The sequence below is a fragment of the Dermacentor albipictus genome, chromosome 4 (assembly GCF_038994185.2).
Source record: "Dermacentor albipictus isolate Rhodes 1998 colony chromosome 4, USDA_Dalb.pri_finalv2, whole genome shotgun sequence".
Lineage (NCBI taxonomy): Eukaryota > Metazoa > Arthropoda > Arachnida > Ixodida > Ixodidae > Dermacentor > Dermacentor albipictus.
Window position 1 is genome coordinate 38,914,370 of NC_091824.1, and position 22,118 is coordinate 38,936,487.

The following is a 22,118-nucleotide window of genomic DNA, read 5'->3' on the forward strand; positions in this document are numbered from 1 at the left end:
ACGACATGCTCGGTTTATTCAGTGTGAAAGATTCAGCTAACAGCTGCATTTTGGGTGGGTGTAGCATGTTTGTGCCTGTTGAGCGATGCAGAAATGCTCGTGTGCTATGCTTGGGGTGCACAGTGAGGAAACCCGTGGGCCCAAAGATAATCCGGAGCCCTCCCACTAAGACATGTTTTATAGCTTGGGCGTTTCTTTGGTATGTCACACCCTACAATTAAATTCTTGCTTTTGGTAATCCGGTACCGTGAACCGTCATTTAATGTGGTGCGGTTTGTGGTGCTGCAGCTACACTTGTGCAACAAACAGAAGAGCCACACAAACGAAGGGACAGTGCTGTACGAACAGTCATCTTAAAGCTCAGTCACTGAGCTTTAAAGGGACACCAAAGCAGAGTATCAAGTTATACTGTATCAGAATATTATGCTTCTGCAGTATAGTGAAATGGTCAAGCTTGCCACAAAATGATGCTTGGTAAGCTGGAAAAAAAAAAAAAAAACTTGGAAGCAATAGACATATGATGCCTTAAGCCCCTAGCGTTAGTTGAACACGTTGGGTGTTGAAGAGGCACCACAAGCAAGACGAAAGACAGTTGAGTGCTACTGCCATCGATCATTGATAGTGCTTCATTGTTGTCAGTCTTTGTGGTGCCTTTCGCTTCATAAAATCGCCTACTAGCCCAATGCAGCGCCTTCTTGGAATACATGCCTGGCATGGCACCTTTGTGCTGAAGTCCCTGCACCAGCTTGTTGCGACATTGAGCATTTTGACAGTGCCTGCTTGAGCTTATTGGCAGAGGGCTACGTCGCACCGTTAGCACCCCTCCCCCCCCCTTGTATTCCGGAATGCTCATCTACTTAACGCTCCACCTCGACTAGAGAAAGTAGATGGCAGTGCCATCCTTCAATAGAAAGCGTCACTGGGCTTTGTTTGAAGTCCATAGTGACTCTTTAGAAATGTAATGTCTGCCATTCAGGGGTGGTGCTGTGCTCAACTTGCCGGAGTGGAGGAACAGCTTCCGAGTCTAGGATTGTTTGAGAATACGGGATTACGGGGAGTAAGAAACAAGACTTGGCAACTATAGAAAATATTTGTCTAGGTCATAATGAACCGTGTGCAAAAATACTTCTGTGACTTCACACTGATGTACTGGTGCTAAGGTTTTGGTGTGAGAAAAAATTCATTCTCAATTTTTCTAATCGGAATTTTTCTGTCAAGTCAGTGAAAGTAGTGTTTTTAAAGGGCAATTTACCAACCTGGACTGGTTTAATGTAGGTCCCTATCTATTTAACTAGGTCAGTCTACTGTCTGCTTCAGTACAGTTTAGCAATAGCAGGTATCGCACTCGTGCTGATGGGTCGGACAGGAACCCAAAGGACACAACAGTTGACACTTTTGTCCGACTGACCTCTATTGCAAATGCTCACAAAAGAACAGGACACAAGTTGACAATCGCCCACTTCTGTGAATTTACATATGGTAGCACAAAGGTTGCTATTGTGTTGATCCGATGTCCTGTTCCTAGATAGAGCTTATCAGTGAGCAGTAGTGATGGTGGGCTTTATATATGCTTCACCCAAGTGTGCCCTTCATTTTTTTTGGGGGGGGGGGGGGGGGAATTCTAAACAACGGAACAGTTATAGGCTTGTGCAGCTGAGAATGAGATTGGGAGTCATGATTCCAGGCTTTTGCAGCTGTATTCAGGTGGGTGAAAAATGCAAAGATGCCTATGTGTGCTATGCTTTGGGTGTAAAAGAATCTCGGGTGGTCAACATTATTTCACAGCATCCCACTACAATCCCTTGTGCTTCTGTGGGTCACTAAACCCAATCAATCAATCAATCAATCAATCAATCAATCAATCAATCAATCAATCAATCAATCAATCAATGGGAACTGAACCTAATCACTCAATCAATTGATCAATCAATCAATGTAGGCATTTGGAATATGGAACCTGTGTGTGTTGTGTATGCCTTTATGTTCTGTCTATTCGAGATGTGATGCATGGTTTTAAAGAATGATAGTTTTAATGAACTGAAAAATATTGGGACATGGATGATGCTGGGAGCATGTGGCATTCTAAGCTGATTTAGCGCTGCCTTTTATAAATTCTTTTAAATCTTGATTCCTGCACTACACTGTCACATCTAGCAGCTCAGCGGCAACTCTTGAGACATGAAATGAAAACTTTAAAAGCTCAGTCGCTGCTGTGTTGGTGCAAAATCGTTGTTCTTATCCCAACCTGGCAGCAGCAGCAACAGCAACAGCAGGAGGAGGCGGTTCGTCAGGTCATCAACCAGCTGAAAGAAATCACCGGTGTTGAGGACCCGGCCATACTGAGCCAGGCCCTGGAGGCCAGCCGCACGGTCTCGGGCAACTATGACCTCACCCACGCCATCAGCATGCTGGTCGAAGAAGATGGCGGACCCTCCGTGTCTCAGGTAGGGACTTTCTTTCTCTGTTCTCAAATCAGAGTGGGGAAAGGCTGAGGGATGCTGGCGACGATGTATTCAGATTGGCGCATGTTGGTGAGGCACTTCAGAAGGACAAGTAGAATATGTAAAAGCATACCTACGAGTCGGCCTAGTTGGAACAGATTCAACTTAAAACTTTTTGTGCGCAGACAAAAAGGGACGAAGAATAGGAGCAACACAAGGGTGAGCGCTTTCTAACAACTGGTTTTATTTTTGAAGAACCACCTGCTTAAATACCCACAGATATATGACTAGATCGCGCAGATCTGTGGGTATTTAAGCAGGTGGTTCCTGAAAAATAAAACCAGTTGTTAGGAAGTGCTCGTCCTTGTGTTGCTCCTATTCTTCGTCCCTGTTTGTTTGCGTAGAAAAAGTTTTAAGATAGAATATGTTACTTGAAGGAACAGGGTGTAAGAAGTGTTGTGCTAAGGCATGGTGCACTTGTAAACAGAACATTTGAATAGTATCCAGATCAACTCAATTTGAATGTTAAATTGACTTCATAGGAAAAAATTCACTGACGATTACAATACTCCTGTAAGGGACTAACAACTGATTTTTAAGGACCTAGTTCTTTATGGCGGAATGCAAAGCTCACCCTCGGTAGTGTTTACATCTGCAGCGGTTACTTCCAAAAGTGCGTGGATATTTAGTAAGCAGAATTTTTTGATCTGAGCAGCCTCTAACAAGTAAGAGTCCCTCTTCCAGCAACGCTGATAAGTGAGAGCGATGTTGATAGTCTGCCTTGCAAATTGTGAAAGCCACCCATCGTTCTAATTTCACCGGAGTAAGTGTGACTGTGGTTAACCACCTACATTTTGACCTTGTCAACCACTTTTGAAGATAAAATGCTGGTGCAACGAGTTTGCATTTTTCCCAAAGTACACGCTTTTGTCATGGCTGGCTGGCCTCCGTTGCCGTTGTTCTGTCGATAGACAAGCCAAGCCAACTGATTGGAAATGAAGGGGAGGGCAGCGCCACTTTTCTGCTCACTACAAACGAAGGCTTAGCTGCGCATTATAAGTCAGAAAAAACTTACAATAATAAAATGTATACTGCATTTCAATACTAAGACCAGGAACTGCGTACACCAGTAGAAGGTCACGCGGTGGACCTCTTATACAGCTTCATGTTTTTGCCACATGGGGGGCCAAAGGTCATTTTTCGTGACTTATATGAATATAAAATAAAATATAAAATAAATTATGAATCCACATTTAATGAAAAAAACGTGGCTCATCTTAGCCACTATGATAGTTAAACATTCCATCAGCATGGCTATTTCATGTTCTGAGCGGCTGTCTGTCCCTCTAATGCAGTAGTTGAGCGCAGCTCTATAAGTGCTTCCATCTCGTGATATATTGGCTGGCGTGGGCAATCTGTATACTGCAACACATTGCAAACGGAGCGAAGAGTGGCGTGACTGCCTTGCTAATGGGGAGATCGCGAGAGACAGCGTGTGGGTGACGCGTGGGCGCCATTCACAGCAGCCCCCGCAGACAGACCTCCACTCATGCAGGGCTTTCATATATTGTATCAGTGGATGCACTTGCTGCATGCCATCGGTGAGTAGATGACAGCGCGCTACTTTGGCACCGTGTCGTAGCAGTCGTCGTCGCAGAGCCCGCCTTGTGTGGCACTATGCTTTCCTCCTCAAGGTTTTGCCATACTCTCCTCCTCCGTTTTTCTTCTCACACTCTCTTTGCTATCGCTGTCTTTCATCACCTGCTGCACTCCGCCTTTGCTCTTTCATCCTTCGTTGTGCTCGTTTGCCCGGTTACGTCGACAGTCAACGCTGGAGCGGATGCCCAAGCGGTGCGCTCTAAAAAGTGCTTGATGTGATGCATTGCGTACACCTGCACTGTGTTAAAGAATTGCTTTTTGAGGCCTTCATGGTCAAAATGGAGCGGTAATTAATCCTGCAATACTAATCTGGTGTTTTCATTAACAGATGGCGGTGCTATACATATTAAACTAAAATTTTGCAGCGAGGTATTTGCGGAGCTGTGTTTTTGCTGTTTTGTGCAGTATGTTAGACAGAAAGAAGGTTTCCTAGTTATTTTAATTATATGGCTAGGGTGGTCATGGAGGCTGCCAGAAATAATTGTTTAGCAGACTCGCTGTGGGAGAATGGGTGGAGTAGTGCTCTCACTAAAGGATTCCCTTGTAAAGGTCATGTTCAGTGCTGTCGACCATGTGGATTCAATTACAGCTTCAGTAATGGCTGTATTGCAGTATGGGCTGAGATAATCAGTTGAAAGTTTAATTAGGCCACTCTTTAAGTTTCGATGTGAATCTTCGTGAACAAAAATTGCTTTCTCTTCAAATCCCATTTTTAATTTACAGGCAGTCCACACTTCACGGTTATTAATGAAATACTCAGTGTAGGTCCAGTCGAAAGACTCACATGATGCATCAAGCACGTAGTAAACATTAGGGCTTTTGTGAATAATTGGGATTTTGAGATGCCAGCTTGGTGTACACACCAAGCTAGCATCTCAGTCTAGCATCTAGCCAGGTGGTCTGGCATGTTGAAGCAGAAGCACAGTGGAGTTTCCATACCTGCCAACTTTCACAATTTTATGAAATGCCTGACTTTTAGAGGTTGTTTAAGACTGTCAGAAGCCCATAATTTTGAATTTCAAGTTATATTTTGAAGGAATACTAGTGCAGTCGCCAACAAATATTCAAAGCCTTATTTTTTGAACCTGCTCAATTACTCGGAGCTACCCTCAGCACTGCCGTTTATACACCAAAGAATCATTATATAACAGCAACCGGCACTTACACCATTATTAGATGACTATTTCATTAATAGTATTTTTGTTTGTCTACGGCGTGGCTCATTGCAGCTGTAACTATGGGTCAGACTGTCTGTTCATAACATCCCTACAGAACAAAGACTGAGAATGACTTTGACACATTTTAGCAATTAAAGAAAACTTCAGTATCTTTCACCAAATTCCAGTATTTTCTTGGTTGCAGCCATAGACTGCTCCCTGCATAGCAGGCAATGTTACTAATGCCTGAGAGACGTCTCACTGCTAGCATACATAAACAAAAAACATTGCACCATGCACGAAAAAAAGATGTATGTGTGCGTCATGTAATTCGATGTAACATTGCCTCATGCATTATTATTGCTAAATGTGACGTACTTATTACATGGAAAGTGTTGCAGACCTGAACCTATTTACCACCAAGCAAGCATAGGGACTTGCTTATGCTTACGTGAACAGCAACCGTAGTGCACCGCATACTTGAAGCACAAAGATGCCCAAGTGACACTGTGTGATTTGGCATAACTCTGCATCCACAAGTTGTAGTATGTGAAGTGGGTATTCTGTTGAAAGCACCCCGGATCAAAACAACTGCACTGCGAAATGTGGAGAGTAAGATTGCTGTGACCACACTACTTCCATAGCGTCTTATGGCCTTGCCTGCTTAGTCGGAAACCGGGTGCGGTAACTTTCAAATTTCAAGGTTGGCAAGGCTGAGTGGTATAAATGCTCTCTGTTCACTGGCCCCTGCCTGCAGGTTGGCGCGAGGCCACAGGTGGCGGGCGACGGGGCCGCGGCGCCTGGCAACCATCCGGGGGCAGCCACTTCCCCACAGAAGCGCCCTGCCAAGGTCATTGACCTCACTGGAGAAGGGGACGACCTCCAGAAAGCGATTGCCCTCTCCCTTCAGGAGCAGCAGGTGGGGGGTCACTTGTGCCTACAGCCTCCCTGTCAGGCTGCTGCTACCACCACTTGACGAGATGCCATTCGGTATTGAGCAGTAGCAAACAGAATGAGAACACAAGAAAAAGGTGTAATAGTGCGGTGCTTCTTTTTCTTGCGTACTTGTTCTGTTTCGGACTATGATGCAGTATGCAAAAAAAAAAAAAAATCAGGAAAACCCAGTCACTCAATTTATTGCTTGTAACAACCAACTAAAGCCAGGGGAAGCGTAGGGAAAAAGTTCAGTGCATTTTCAATTGAAGTGTAAAAATAAAATGGAGTGGAAAATGAAAGCACAAGAAAAGACAACTTGCTGCTGGTGGGAGGCGAACCCTTTCTGCCATCGCCCTTTTTAATGTGGTCATACAACAGGCCTAAGTTTTAACATTACTGTATCTACGTGCGAGCATTATTTGGGCTTGTCATTCTCATGGAGTCATTTCCTGAAGTCTCACTCGCTTGTCGCACTCTTGTTGGTTTCTGCCGGCAGTCTTGCTTTTGGAGCGTTTCCTTCAAGGCAAGTCGAGATTAGGTAGTACTGCACCCAGAGGCCTAAAAGAGACTTGCATGTGTGAGTGCGTGTGCGCGTGCCTGTCCATGCTTTATTCAGTGCTTTGTCTGTGCTCTTACCTGCACTGAACCATGCATTACCGACCCACCCAAACTCCTATGCTTACTAGTAAAGGCTAACAGCAACGAAATTGTGGGCAATGTAAAAAGCCTCATTCAGTATAGAGGAGCCTCCAGGCAAAATTTTGTGTTTGAAATATAAGTAGACACATAGCAACAGGCTTGCAAAAACAGACGTTCTTGAAACCAAAACTAAAAAAAAAAATGTCTGCCATAACCGCTTGCCAAAAGTGATGCACGACTCAGAACGCGTGGCTTTTTGTCATGACCTCCGAGACCAGGCACTGCTGTATCGAATCTCGGAGATGAGCTGCTGGGACTCGAGTCATACCCACTAACTACCAGCAGCTTTAGGAGCGAGTGATAGCATGCGAGGGTGAGCTGAGAAGGATGATAGCTTGACCAGCGACACCTTCGAATGTGAACAAGGAGAAAGGGAAGGAGACAGACAGACAGACAGACAAAGAACTTTATTAATGGTCCTGAGGAACCGGCGTTAGGGTACCCCCCTTTTCAGGGAGTCCCCGTAGCCGTCGCGGGCCGCACCCACGTCGGGGTCGGAAGATCGTGGTCCTCCGCCCTGTCGCAGGCCCTCTGGACAGCCCGTAGTTGCTCTGAGAGGTCGCCGCTCTTAAGGGCTGCCTCCCAGTCGGTTAGAGTGGTTAGCGATGAGCTGCGTAACGCAGGGCATTGCCAGAGCATATGGGACAAGGAGCAGTACGCCTCCCCACAGTCTGGACAGTGGGGTTCTACGTTAGGCGCGAAGTGACTGAATCTGCCCCTGGAGGGAAATGACCCCGTCTGAAGCATGCGAAACGCCGACGATTGTGGTCTATTAAGTTTAGGGTGTGGTAGCGGAAAGGCCCGCCGAGCAAGTTGATAATGTGTCAAGACTTCGTGGAGCAGAGCAAGTTCGTGGTAACGGGATCAAGCCTGCGTGAGGGCAAGGTGGAGAGGGAAGGAGGGAAGGAGGGGGGGGGGTGGCAGGCACGCACAAGTCTCCTTTTATGGTGCGATTGCGGCTGTACGTGGCCGTCAGTGTCGTTGAGTGCACACTCAGCCCACTCAACCAGTTTTAGAGGTAACCTGCCACATGTGCAAAGACTGGGGCAAGGTGAGATGGCGTGGCACCGTGCATCGGATGTGCTGAGGGCCACATAATTTTGAGTCTCAGAGACGCATTGAAGCTAGGTGCAGATTGAAGCATTCGCTGCCCGCTGCCGGCACTTTTTGCGGTAGCGTCATCCCACTTTAGGCGACACTATCAGCCATTGGGAAGGAGTGGACATGAAAGCATGGCTGGCTTTGCTTCATAGCACTGATGTGAAGATACCGTCGACGTGGCATGAAACCGTATCTTTTGTTGCCGACTCTCAAATGCAACAAAAAATTTTTTTGTTCATTTGGATTTGCTTTTTCCTATTGCCCAATGAGTCGGGAAATTTTGCAGCCCCTTCTGTGTCAGAAAAATTCATCAGTGACTGTACTTATTTGCGTAAAAGATCGAATTTCAGTATAATGAAATTTTTATATAACGAAGCAAGTTGCCAATTTTAATTTTGTGTCGATGTTTAACTGCGTGTATTCCTTTTTTGCATATGAGCCACAGCTCCGCCATTACAACACTCTGTAAAAGAAAAAAAATCCGTGGATATAACCCACAGAAATAACTGCATGCAATACCTGAATTTTTGTAAAAACAATCTCCATTCACATATGCACGAATCGTCCACGGCACGTCTTTGGCCAGCTGCTCTGTTACCACCTCTTCTAAATTCACATATAACTCGCACCCTGACTTCACTGTTAGATTTTTTTAAATGGTTTCGTCTGTGCACTTGCATACTGGAACACGATAAGCTTTCATGTAGATGAAAAGCTTTTTAAGCTGAATCTCCTCAACATAGCATAAGCTGCTGGTGTCACGCAGCCACATTTGCATTTCACAATATCGCGAAGACGCACGACGGGCAACCACAAAATGCTCCCACAGCCTGAACCAGCGCAAAATTTTAACTAGACGAAAGTACAACAGTGAGCAAGAGCTTGTGCACAAATTTTATGTGTAGCTGGAGTTGTTGCAAGCATTGAATTTGCACTCTTGCATGAAAATATCTGAATTGCAGTGCTTAGAAAATAAACTGACTCCAGCGACCAACCTGTTTTCTTTTTTGCAATCAAGGAACCAACTTCTCTTGGATTGATCAACATCTGACTTCTTGTGCAAATCCCACATCTGTTCAAACTATTTGCGTTGAGATAATTCAACACTAATTACTATTCACTTTGACTTCGCTTTCAACCAAAAAATTGATATTCACGCAAGCCTAGTTTTCAAGTTTATAGTAAACTGGGCAAGCCTCTGTTGCGGGTCAGTGGGGGTAGAGTTAACTGAAGCAGCAGGCTTTCTAATTTAAACTAAATGAACTTTCTTGCCATGGCAATGTTGGTTTCTCGCCGAGACTTTCCAGCGCGTTGTAATTAAGCAAAAAGTTGAATTAGCTAAGGTAAAGGTTCCTTAGAGCATAGCAGGTCAATAAGGCATTACATGGCCTAGGGGGACCAAAACAACCGGCAAGATGTGGAACCTGGCACTAGCAAACACTTGTGGTGGTCTGCAGGCTTTTATGTAAAGGAAACTAAATGCCATCATATACGCTGCAGTGTGGCTGGTCATTCCAGGTGCAATGACATGTTGTCTCCCAGGTGTGTTGTTGCCATATTGCAACCGGTTAGAAATAAGAGTAACTGTCAAAGGTATCTTAGGGGTAGGCTTTCCGTGCGTTCGAAGAGAACGTAAACTGCAGCCCACTGTTAACAGAGCGCAAGGGTTTATGGCATCTGCAAATTTTGTTTGGCCCCTGGCAAGAGTACAATCGCCGGCCTTTGCAGCAAATGACTTGTGGTTGGTGGCGCTGACAGCTTTCTACAACCCTGTGCAGTGCAATGACATGTGCTGGATAGCTTCCACCAGCACTGGAAACTAGAATGCCACAAAAGTGAGAGTTGCACAAATGAGTGTTTGGCCCTTTAAAAACACACAAGACTGCACTGAGAATAATCTGCTGCTGGTGGTTCGCACTTTACTGGTTTCATTCTCTGGTGTGGTGGAATCGTCGGAACGTGGCTATGTGCAGCTTAAGCAGTCGATGAAGCTTGTGGTTCTGGAACGTGCTTCCAGGTGGCTGGCGTTTCTGCGGAGGAGCAGGACATCAGTCGGGCCTTAGAGCAGAGCCTAGGAGGCAAACGCAAGCGGGGTGCCGAAGCCTGGCTGGACCCGGCCAACCCGTACGAACGCCGGCGGCTGGGAGACTGGCCCGTGGGCATCAAGAACGTTGGCAACACCTGCTGGTAAGCGCCTGCGGGTTGGCTTGATTTTTATCTAAATAAGTATGAACATGACATTTGCAACTTGTCATTGTGTCCGCGTTAATATTTTCCTGCCCTCGCCTACTTCCATCAATTAAGTTCTTTATAGATAATTGTAAATTTATGTTTTGCTGCTCCCCAAGTGGCTATACGGCAGCTAGCACCATTTAATAGGTTATATAGAAACAGTTTCTTTAGTTTCACTTTTCTCGTTCCTGTTCTTCTTTCTTTCTTTCTCTACAGTGGTAACCTTCGAGTGGCACAGCAGTGACAGAACGTCTGAGAATTTTTTTTTTTTTTTTTCGGAGCAATGCGCTGCCTATCATTGCTCTAGATTTGCTAACCTTCTGTGACTTATAGAAAAAATATTCTTATTGTACAGCCGTCCATCAGCTTCCACAAGACTGATCTTTTGCTTCGCTCTGTTACAGCTGCCACCACAGTAGTTTGGCGGTACAGTAGAACCTCGTTGGTACGATCCCATTAGTTACGATTTCCCAGCACCAATGTTTGCGATTGAGAACACAAAATAATCGCCCAATACAGCTGCGCCTCTTTTTTTAGTCATTCATATATTCCCGAAAAACACGCTCTTTCGGCACCCACGTTCGGTACGTCACCAAACTGCCATTGTATAATACATTTTCTGGCTGCCAGATCCCATGTAAACGAGAAAACATATGCAGTGTGTGTGGTCGAGAACAGCAGCTACTTGCTTCAGCATCCTCCCCGCAATACTCGCCTGCCATCTCTCGTGAAAACGCCGGTGTGCACTCATTTTTCTATTCTGGTACTACTGTCGAATCTCCTCCCAGGTCATTGCACGCCGCATTCCCAGCTATTGCTGCCGATGCCATTGTGATAAGCATCTTAACCTATCTGTTTGACGGCGTGTGGGGCGTAGTGCTTTGATACATCCAATGCCAGTGCTCATGAGTTCTCTGGAAAGTGAAACTATCTCCGAAAGTGATTACCCAAGAATACTGCTGCGTGACCCTTGGTGTGCAGCAAAGCCCCGCACCGTGCAATCTCGCATAAATGATTACTTGAGTAGTCCTGCTTCAATTAAAAATTAATGTTACATGCTTCTGTCGCACAGTTTTGCACTTTTTTTCTGTGGGTTTCTTATTCTTTCTTCTTTTTGGGTAATTTGAAAAACTGCTTAATTTGAAAGTATTTTCCGTGGACCGGTGGACTTCGAGGTTTTAATGTTCTTTAATCATTACACGGGGCACTCACAGACTGGTGATGCTGCCGCATCTGTCTCTTTTTTTGTAAGATGCGCAACAGCTAACGAAATCGTGCCTCGTGAACTAACAGTCGATCGCTGCAAGTTTCTCACTTGCTTTTTTTTTTTTCTGGACGAGTGGGCATTTCTGAGTTTGCTTTCCCTTGCTTAAAACTGTTGCACGTGTCTTCCAAGCCTCTGCACTTCATACTTTTTATCTGGCTCTCTTTTTTCTTTAATGCCAATGTCGGAAACGATCTCGGCCGTGCCCAGGTTCTCGGCAGTAATCCAGTCCCTGTACCACCTGCCCATGTTCCGGCGCCTGGTACTGGCCTTTGAGCCACTCCGGGCGTCCGCCCGGGACGGTCGGCCCCTGCAGGAGCAGCGCAGTCTGGGGCTCATGCTGGAGCTCAGGCCCCTGTTCGCACTGCTGGCCGCCTCGCGGCGCAAGTACGTCGACCCCGGCCGGGCGCTCGAGCTCCTGCGGGACGCCTTCGTAGGCACGGCAGGAGGTGCTGGTGGATCTCAGGTGTGCCTTGCATTATTGGTGCTTCTAAGGTGGTTAGCAACCTTTGGTGTGCTTGGCGTTGATTCTTGGTTGCTCAGTGGCTATGGTGTTGGGCTGCTGAGCACAAGTTTGCGGGATCAAATCCCGGCCCCAGAGGCCGCATTTCGATGGGGGCGAAATGCGGAAACACCCGTGTACTTGGATTTAGGTGCAAGTTAAAGAACCCCAGGTGGTCGAAATTTCCGGAGTCCTTCTCTTTGGAGTGCCTCATAATCGGAAAGTGGTTTTGGCATGTAAAACCCCATAATTTAATTATTTATTTTTGTCTGCCATCTTTACATGCCTCGGAAAATCTCCTCAAGCACTTTTTTTACTGAATCCAAGCAAGCCGGGGCTTCGCAGGAAGACGGAGGCTTGAAGGTATCAACAGTGGTGGAAAGAGGAATGCTCGATCCTGGTGAAGACAAGTCCACTTGCTGAATCATCAGCTCGAGTGACATCATTTGTTCGCTCTTCCTGAACACTTTTTTTTTTCTTTTGGCAGCTTGGTGCCGTGCGACCTTTTGCTCATTGCGGCATAGATTTTCCTACAATTATCTAGAGGGAAAATGTGCGCTCTGGTGCAGTTGTGTGTATGGGAAAGCTGGGATTTGGAGCTTTGGTTTGGCATCTTCCTTGGAGAGCCATGAGAAAACACCTAACAGCATTCTGTCTATCAGGAAAATTCTGCTGGTTCAGCTTGTCGAAAGACAGGTTCTGTTGGATTTAGCTGGTTGCCAGACAGAGTCTGTCTTCTCCTATTCATTGACAGACGGATTCAAACTGTGCGGGCTGACGGACAAAGTACGTTGAGAATCCAGCTTTTGAGGCACAAGATGAGCACAAAGAAGAGGCTGAGACACGCGACTGCTCGTGTGTCTCAGCCTCTTCTTTGTCCTCGTCTTGTGCACAAAAAGCTGCATTCATGCCCTACCAACATGCCCAAACAGTATGTCAAGAAAGCAGGATGTTTACAGTGAAAAATATATTTATTTGTCTTAAGCTGCAGGTGTGAGGCTACAGCTTCTGTTATGGTGTCATTTTTACAGTGTATGGTGTCATTTTTGGTTTCTAGAATGTTGGCTAACTTAACAAAATTAAGTTGACAATTGCATGCACATACACCTTGCGCAGGCTTTACTTTGTTTGTTTTGAGAGTTGTTTGTTGCAGAAGTTTGTCACAGACTTCGGAAGTGATCTGAGTGGTGGGCCAGTTCTCGAAAGACGACACTGTGTGAACGCCGTTTCTTATTGAGGCATGCATAAAATTTAGATGATCTCACACGTGCCAAAACTCCAAAAAGGCAAACTCATCTATGAAATGAAATCTCCATACTGACTGTTTCATACAAAGTAAAACACAGAAAATGTCATGTTTTGCCCTGACAATGATAAATGGCAACGCCATTCTGTTGCAGCAATATCAAAACTTTTTTATATATATTTATATTTGGCGTCGCTACAAACAGTGCATGTGTCTGATCTGGCCCAGAGGAACAGGCATGTGAAATACCCGCAGGTGTAATTACACGGCCTACCTATGGTTGAACCTGACTACATTGAACCTGTTTACATGAAATTATCCTCTATATCAAACAATTTCGGAACATGGTATTGTTACTATGAGTATATGTAGCACAAGTTACGGTTACATCGAACAAAAATAGCAGCAACTCCCAATATATCGAACGTCAAGCGGCGCAGAAGTGCCCCCAGAAGTTGGCTTCTCCCGAGGCGGTGCGGAAACGCGCCGACACATCTCAAAACTGGTTTAGCCCGGCGGCGCGGCTCCATCCACCCGCTCTCCCTACTGTGACTGCGACGCGTCGGGTGAGTCGGCGACAGCCCCCTGAAAAAAATGATCCTGGCCCACCCGCAGTGCTTACTCAGACAGCCAATGAGAGGCTTTTATGCCCTCGTCGTGCAAGATGCTGGAAGTCCGAGTTGCCTTGCTGCTTTTCTTGTTAATTGCACTTGGGCCTTCTGGGCCTTCTCCCGCAGTGTTGCCATGCTGGCTAGCGTGAAGCGCACTGAATTAGCCTTTTGCCATGAAGCTCGAAATCGTAAATCGAGTGAAACGCGGTAAGAAGTGGGATGTCACTGCAGCGTACAAGATTCCGAGACCACTCTCAGCACGATCTTGAAAAAATAAAGGGAAAATTAGACCTAAAGTAGACAAACAACCCGGTGCCTGTGGCGCCTAACGCATATGTACAGTCGTGACATCGAGGCGGCCGTGTACAAGTGGTTCATCCGAAACTGCTTCAGACGTGCCAGCTTCTGCATGCCTGGTGATGACTCCAAAAAAGCTAATGAGTATGACGAAGCCCTTGTGGCTGTCGCTGAAGTTCGGAGTGAGCTGTCACAATTTCTGAAAGCCGTTGACGGATCAACAATCGATGAGTTTGTGAGTGCGGATGGTGGTATCGCGACCACGGGAGAGCCTGAAAATGAAAACTACATTGCTGACATCATACCAAACACAAGTGAAACTGGGCACAATGAGGAAAGCCACAACGATCCTTTGCCCACACCCTCCGAGGTGATTGGTGCACTCAAATCAGTCTGGCGCTTCTGCGCGAATGTGTAAGGTTGCGGCCTCTGCTGCTTCAACTCTTTAGACAATGTGGAGAAGTGTATGCTGTCGCAGGCAGTGAAGTTGCCCAAGCGGAAGGAGATACAGGACCATGTCATGCGTAACTATGCTAGTTTCATCAATAAAGTGCTTTTATAAATGGTATGTGCTCTTATGACGTGTAATTCTTTAGCAGGCTTACATCGAATTAGGCCCTATATCGAACCGATAGGAGTCTTTTAGCGAGTTCGATATAACCGGGTACGACTGTACCTCGGTACGAAATGGTTTTGCTGAAAGTGTTGTGAACACACGATTTTCTCTTGTTTGCTCAGCGCTCGGGTATAATCACACGCATTGTTTGCACACAGGGTCCCAACAATCAGCAGATGCAGCAACAGCAGCAACAGCAACAGCCACACCCGCCGCAACAGCAGCAGCAGCAGCAGCAGCCCCAGCAGCACCAGCCGCAGCAGCAGCAGGACGTGTCCGAGTTCACGCACAAGTTGCTCGAGTGGCTGGAGGACGCCTTCCAGTTGGCCCACTGTGCTGCCAGCCCAGGCTCGTGAGTGAGCAGTGCGCAATATTGCAATAAAGGAAGGGAATTAACGGGTACAATGGAAGTAATTTCTAGGGGTGTGTGGATACACGAATGTTGGATTTCAAATCACATAGCAAACATTTGAATAATTTGATTCGCGAACCGAATATCTAATATTCAATTTCTCAAAAATTCAGTCTTTTGAATATTGGTACCTTCGGTGAATTACTCAGCCATGATCGGTGCTTTGACATGCACAGCATTTCCACGGCGTGCAATATTTATCAGTACAAGGTTTGACCAGGTCAACCAAACTACCAATAGAAACGATTAACGCTTTGCAACTATAGGAAACAACAAAAGCAGTGCGTATGGAAAACACGGAAGCATGTATGAAGATTGGGCCAATTAATGGCTGTTTAATGTGCAGTTTGGAGCTTTCTACCCACATGCGAACACAGACGAACTTAGTATGTATGCTCGCAGTACTCACCGGCTGGTTGACCGCGTACCTTGAACGAGCGTCAGTCAAACCCATAACCGTGATCTCGCGACCGATCACTGATGAGCCACCCATAGGGACATATTAGCGACAAGCTCTCCGTGACGGTTTGTGACCTGGAGCCGTACTCTGTAACAGTTCTCTTTGGAACTGGTTCGGTCTGGCTGTTATGTCAAGATGATGTCACTGGGAGAAAGAGTGGAATGTCGCGGCACGAGGGAGACCAATGAACGTGCGGTGTTCTGTCACAAAGTTGCGTCAGCATTTTTTAATTTGCACTTCGGGGACGATATAGTAATTGAAGGATGTTGCTAGTTTGATAAAAAAAATATTGGTTCATATACAACAATTGCGCATCTAATTTCCCGTAGTAACTGAGCTTCCAACGCAGGCAGCTAGTGGTTTAATTTTATCTGCGTTGCTTTATTTATTTTTTGTCGCTAGGGGGTGCGCCATGCGTTAAGCAATCAAAGCAGTTCTCTCTGCCGCGGCTCTAATAGGATTTCGTTTAGCCACAGCTGAGCTTCCTTAGGGTGGACGATTGCGAGGAGAGTTCACGCATCCCACAAGTTTGAGAATCTTGCCGCGGTTAAGGAAACGTTGATGACTGCCGACATCTTTTCACAGCCGCAACAGCATTGCCGAGCGACTTCTTCGCATTCCGAATGCCACATACCGTAGTCGACGGTAGATCTCTATCATGTGCCAGTGCCGATTTCCTCATGCCTGCCGCGTTTGATAGCACAAACGTCTGATTTTTGTTCTATGCTAAGCACCCGGTGTTCTTTATCCGAGCTTCGACATGATGCGAGTCCTAGCTTGCATGACGCCGAAATGATGTTGATGTTGCTTTATGCACAAATGCACAGGGAGGCCGTTGTTTGGAGGCCGTTGTTTTGATCTCTGAAGCTTGTTGTTCTGTCAGGCTGGCCAATGGGGACAAGGCACCGGCATACCCGCCATGGTCGCTCAGTGGCTATGGTGTTAGGCTGCTGAGCACAAGGTCGCGGGATCTAATCCCGGCCACGGCGGCCGCATTTCGATGGGGGTGAAATGCGAAAACACCCGTGTACTTAGATTTAGGTGCACGTTAAAGATCCCCAGGTGGTCGAAATTTCCGGTGTCCTCCACTACGGCGTGCCTCATAATCAGAAAGTGGTTTTGGCTCGTAAAACCCCATAATTTAATTTAATCTTTAAGGCACCGCCATGATTGCATGACAAAAAGCAGATTCACTACGTGTTAAGCCATACGTACGCAATAAGCCGGTACGGTTTATGCGGATACAAAACGCATCATGTTCAATGACTGCCGAGTTGGGGATTTGGCTTTACTACTTGTAATACGAAACTACTGTTCAAGCAGGTACGGTTTAAAAAGGTTTTACTGTATTTGATTCAAAATCTACTATTTGGTATTCGCACACCTTAGTAATTTTGACTGTCCCTTCAACTTCACCATAAGGGGTTTCGAGTGTATGAAGATTTCAGACAGTAAGCAAACAACAAGAACAGGTGTTTTATTTTTGCTTACTGTCATACTTGCAGCGTACCTCGCATGCAGCAGACGAACCCAATGCTGGACCTTTTCTACGGGCGCTTTCGGTGTGAGGGCGAAAATGAAGGTAAGAGCAAACGATCTCTTGGCACTTGTATCCTCATGTAAAGACCTCTCTCTTTTTTTTGAAGTTAGGCTTTGATTCTTTAATTTTTTTAAATTAAAGGAAAATATTCAGTGCATGCAATATAAAGCACACAATAGAGACATGAAGTTGGGCGCTTCGTGACGTGTCGAGAGGAGCCCAACATGTTCACTACAGTGAATTCTCGATATAGCAGTCTTCTGGGGACTGCAGCAAATTGTTCGTTACTCTGAAAGGTCGTTACAATGAAAGCCCCAAATGAACCGTTTAGCCCATCAACCCACTATCAGTTGTCACCGTAGGAGCTATCCACGAAAACATCGCTGTTGGCTCTCCACCTGCACTGTCGCTATTTTCCACAGATTCCCACAGCCACGCACCACCGTATAGAAAGTGGCAAGCCCAAAAGAGACGCTGACACCAAGAAAACCACCAACAAAAAAAAGGAGCTCCATATCACCTATGAAGCTTTATGTTTCTTTTTGTTTGTTTTTCACATTCCTTGCCTAGGACGCCACAACTGTCTCACTTGAGGTGGATGCCTGAACTATTCCAAAGTGTAAGAGCATGTAAACAACACTGTCTGGAAAGTCTGTGAGATCCCTGTGAACACAGGTTACGTTTCTCCGCACGCAGCGCGTAGCTAGTACGGCTACAGAAAGAAGCATGAAAGAACGAAGAGGCATGCGCAGAAAGAAGGGCAAAAGAAGGAAGAGACGTGCCTCTGTTGCTAGGCGACAGTTGTCTGGGCGAAGCATGCGCTCACAAAGCTGTCGTCACCTCCGCAATAATTTTTTTTTAAAAGTCCGTTTCCCGGGTTTTTTTCCCCTGCCTCCGTCAACCATCTCGGGTCCTCCAAGCCCATGTTTCATGGCATCCGCTTGTTGGCTGCTAGAATACTGTTCTGGTAATCATAAAGGGTACATGGAAATATAAGAATACCCTGATTTCAGAATATTAGTTTGTGGCACTGAGGCAGGACATGGAAACTGAATAACGATCGTTATTCTGGAAAGTTTGGTATTCTGATGTTCGTAGTACTTATTTTTACTTGGAACTATAAGCAGTCAACAGGGGAATTCTGAAAAGTTTGGTTATGTAGGGTTCGTAGTAATGAGCTTTCACTGTAAGATGGGTTAAGCTTTAGATGCAGAAGCTTTCGCTGCCCTTTCATATTGGTTCAGGGTCTTCAGTATAGATTAAAAGCTCATTAATTTTAATTCCGCAGGGATGCTACAAAGATTCGAATTATACAAAATTCTAACTAATGAAAGTCAGAAAAAAATCGCTCGGTTAAGGCGTGCATGCAGTCCGACATAGTGTGAGCGTGCAAGCACACGATACGTCACGTTGGCGAGAACAAAATCTATAGTTTGAAGCACTGGTACAGCCAATGTAACCGGACGCAGCCAGCGCAGCCCGACGTGCCCGACGTCGAGATTGCTCTTGCTCCATCCGCACGTTCATCATGCCGACTGCACCAAACCACAATGCACGGCGCATAAAATAAAAGGGTGCCCACACCGTTTTGCCGGTGGTTACAGGCAGCTGTTCAAAGCGGCGCACACATTGGACATCGTTCTGTGCATGCTTCAAAGAGAAAAGCCGACGGCACGCGCGTTGAAGTCTAGAGGGGGTGGCATTTCGGTTGGCGCAGCGCAAGCGCCGTAGTGTGACTGGCCACACGTGACGCGTGCTGACGTTTGCCGCAGGAACAAGCGCTGCACTTTAATATGCACTCTCGAAACACGAAAAAAACGAAGCGCACTGGTTTGACCTCCTCTAGCAGTTGCTACGGGTTGTGTGCACACCATTGAGGTACCTGGTTCATCTCGTGATCAAGTTGCTAAGTGCCGTGCGCAAAGGACTGAGCAGCAAGGCAAGCGGCAGAAGGCCAACCACAAGTCGACCGACTCCGAAGTCATCGAATCTGCAGATCGCTTTCAAGATACAGCGCGCGCCGCTGCGCAAGCTACACAGTTGCTCTGCAAGCATGTCGACTGCGGCCGTAACACCGCGTGGCGAAGCCTGGTTACAGGAGAGGGGGGCCATGCGGGGAAAATATCGGGAGACGCGTGAGAGTCGCGCATCCCCACATCACTTGCAAGTAACCCGTGTTCATGAAGTGAAATGTCGTATATATAATAAAATTATTTAGTGAATGAACCAGGTGCACCTTATACACCAGTGCGACTTGTATAAGTTTTGGGGAGGGGGGGGTGCATTGCTGTTTTGAGGGCGTGCGACTTTTACAAAGGTGTGACTTATAGACCAGAAAATACGGTATGTATGTGTACAGCTCAGGCTTTTACGCGGGCATCAGGTAACGTCCACTGTATGTGAAGCACATACTCTTCAAAAACTCCCAGTTTGACTGAAAGGCGAAGCATCGATTGCAATAGCGAATTAGCGGACAGCCATACGATGTGAGGATGGTACTTTTATCAGCCATATAAACTTGTAAACATTTGCTTGCTAACTAAGTTAACAAGCCTGGTGTAAGTGTGCACCGCAAATACGAACACATCACACTCGATGACCGCGGACACTCGCTGTCAGAATGCTGGTGGGAGGAAACGTGGCAGCAGCAGCAGCAGCGAGTGAAGCGACTTTCGTGCTGTGTATCGCCTCTACGCAATGTGAGGGCTGAGAACACACTGCGTGCACAAAGCTACGAGCCGTCGATGTACCTAAACTCTGCCACCAGGCAGATCGCTCTCGAGATGCGGTTGTGCGAACGCATGCAGCCGTCACATGTGCAGTTGTAGCCAGAGTAGAAGGCCCTCTCTCTCTCTCTCTCTCTCTCACACACACACACACGCACGCACGCACACACGCACCCGGTGCTTCGCAACGTTGGGTGCCTCGCGTGCCACAGAAAGCAGCGTGCGGGTGACATAGAGCCGTGATCGTCGTCTCCCCTCACATGCTTTCAGTCGCACGTACAGCACAGGGCATGCGGTGACAGTATTATTGCCCTCGAACTTTGTACGGAACCTCACGGCGATGGCAGAAATGCACTTGGGGTGTCCATATAATTGCCATCACAATAAAAATACCTACAGACACGTTAATTCAACTCCGGTTAATTCGATTTTTCGGTTCATTAGATCCCAGCCAAAAGTCCCGGCCGGCGACCGTGTGTTTCTGTGGACCCAAACTTTAGTTATTTTGATCCTAAAATTGTCCGTTGCTGGATAATTCGAGCTTGACCAGTGAGCGCACATGTGCCTGACCCCCAGAGAGACCCCGGTAGCGACCCCTTTAGTGGGAGCGTCTGTCTCGGCAGAGTTTAGGGGACATTGAATGCGTTGTACACACGTCGTATCTCGGTGGAAATGCCGATTTTCGGCCTGCGCAAGGATGATTTTCAAACAATAACTGGAGCTCATGATGTCTGGTTACGGTATTTAGCGAATTGTTATGGCGTTTTATTTATTTATTTATTTATTTATTTGAATTTGGCCAGAAATTGCCTACGCGGTGCAGTCGGACACGAGACCAAAACCGCCTTAGCAACGGTCGTATGCTTTACCGCATAATACTGTTGTATTGCGGCGGAGCTGAATTGAATAGCTGTGTGGCAAAGCTGACTTTAAAAAACTGGCCGCCATTGGGCAACATATTTCTTGCTTAAAAATCAGGTGCGTGTTAGCTTTCTGCTTCGTTGAGAAGCTTTAATGTCATTCCTACATTGGTTTTCTACTTTGGACGCGTGTCTCCTCCTCTAGCCTGGCCCCCACTCCCTTTCTTGGAGGTAATTTCCACCAGTGTCCAAGATGCTCGTGCCTTAATGTGCATTGTATTCCCTCTCGTTTAGAACTGGAGATTGTGTAATCTAGAGCTTTAGAGACGCGATGGACGAAGTATTTGCTCTAGCCTCGTTTCAACGGCAGGTGACACTATCAGCTACTGCGGCAAAATGGACGTGATAACTTCGCAGGCTTCGCTTTGTACCACTGATATAAAGATATCCTCGACATGGCACTGAACCACTTCTTTGTGGTGGATGATTCTCAAGTTTTAACAATGGGAAATTTTTCTTCTCTCATTGAAATTAATTTTTTCCGATTGCTTGGTAATCGGGAAAATATTATGGCCCTTACTGCATAAGAAAAATTTGTTGGTGATGTGCGTATTTGCATCAAGAGTAGAAATTTAATGTAATGAAATTTCATTATAACAAAGTAGAGTGCCAATTTTACCAACTTCGTTGGATCGATGTTTAATTGTAGTGTGAAAGTGTGTAGGAAAGCTTGTATGGATTGTTCTGACATTAAGAGAGTACTTTAAAAGGTCCCTCTTCTTTTTTGCTTTCCAGGTCGGCACTTCTCGCGAGAGGAAGCATTTGGCCAGTACCCTCTTCAGGTGAATGGATTCAGTGACATCCACGATAGCCTAGAGGCAGCCACCACCACCCTGGAACCCGAGAGTGCGTCGACACCATCATCTCGGCGACTAGGCCAAGAGGTCAGCTTGCGAAACAATTTGGTTTGGCCTTTGGTTCGGCTGTGTGTGTTGTGAGAAGTTTCCCAGCAACACTTTTTGAGCTCGCTAATGACCCGCACGTGGTGACGTGATCAAGTGCACACGAGGACCTGGGGGAGGGGGCAGAGTGTCTACCAACCGGGAAAAAGGGGAATCTGGGAATTCTCTGGGATTTTGAGTAGTCTTGAAAAAAATCAGGGAAAACTCGGGGAATTTGGGCCTCTATCAGGGAAAACTAGCGGCAATTTTATTGAGAGGGTCTACAGTCCCGGTAATGCTGGCTCGAGTAACAGACAGGAATTGTAATGAATCGTCTTTGACGCCCTGTCGTCAGCTGGAGGAGTTGCCAGTGTACAGTCAATGATCGACTTTCCAGATTCCCGATAATTTGGACGGC

The 22,118-nt window shown here is 46.4% G+C and overlaps 1 protein-coding gene across 4 annotated transcripts in view; it reads left to right on the forward strand.

The window, feature by feature from the left end:
• LOC135911452 (ubiquitin carboxyl-terminal hydrolase 25-like) overlaps positions 1-22,118 on the forward strand; it is an 87,694-nt gene that overhangs the window by 1,725 nt on the left and 63,851 nt on the right. For 2 of the 4 annotated variants that reach the window (XM_065443754.2, XM_065443756.2), the window contains exons 2-8: positions 2,253-2,444; positions 6,015-6,176; positions 10,011-10,180; positions 11,700-11,955; positions 14,920-15,113; positions 17,139-17,215; positions 21,555-21,703. In XM_065443754.2, the coding sequence (XP_065299826.1) occupies positions 2,253-2,444; positions 6,015-6,176; positions 10,011-10,180; positions 11,700-11,955; positions 14,920-15,113; positions 17,139-17,215; positions 21,555-21,703 (1,200 nt within the window). The remainder of the gene's footprint in view (positions 1-2,252; positions 2,445-6,014; positions 6,177-10,010; positions 10,181-11,699; positions 11,956-14,919; positions 15,114-17,138; positions 17,216-21,554; positions 21,704-22,118) is intronic. The other 2 variants (XM_065443755.2, XM_065443757.2) reach the window with 2 other exon arrangements.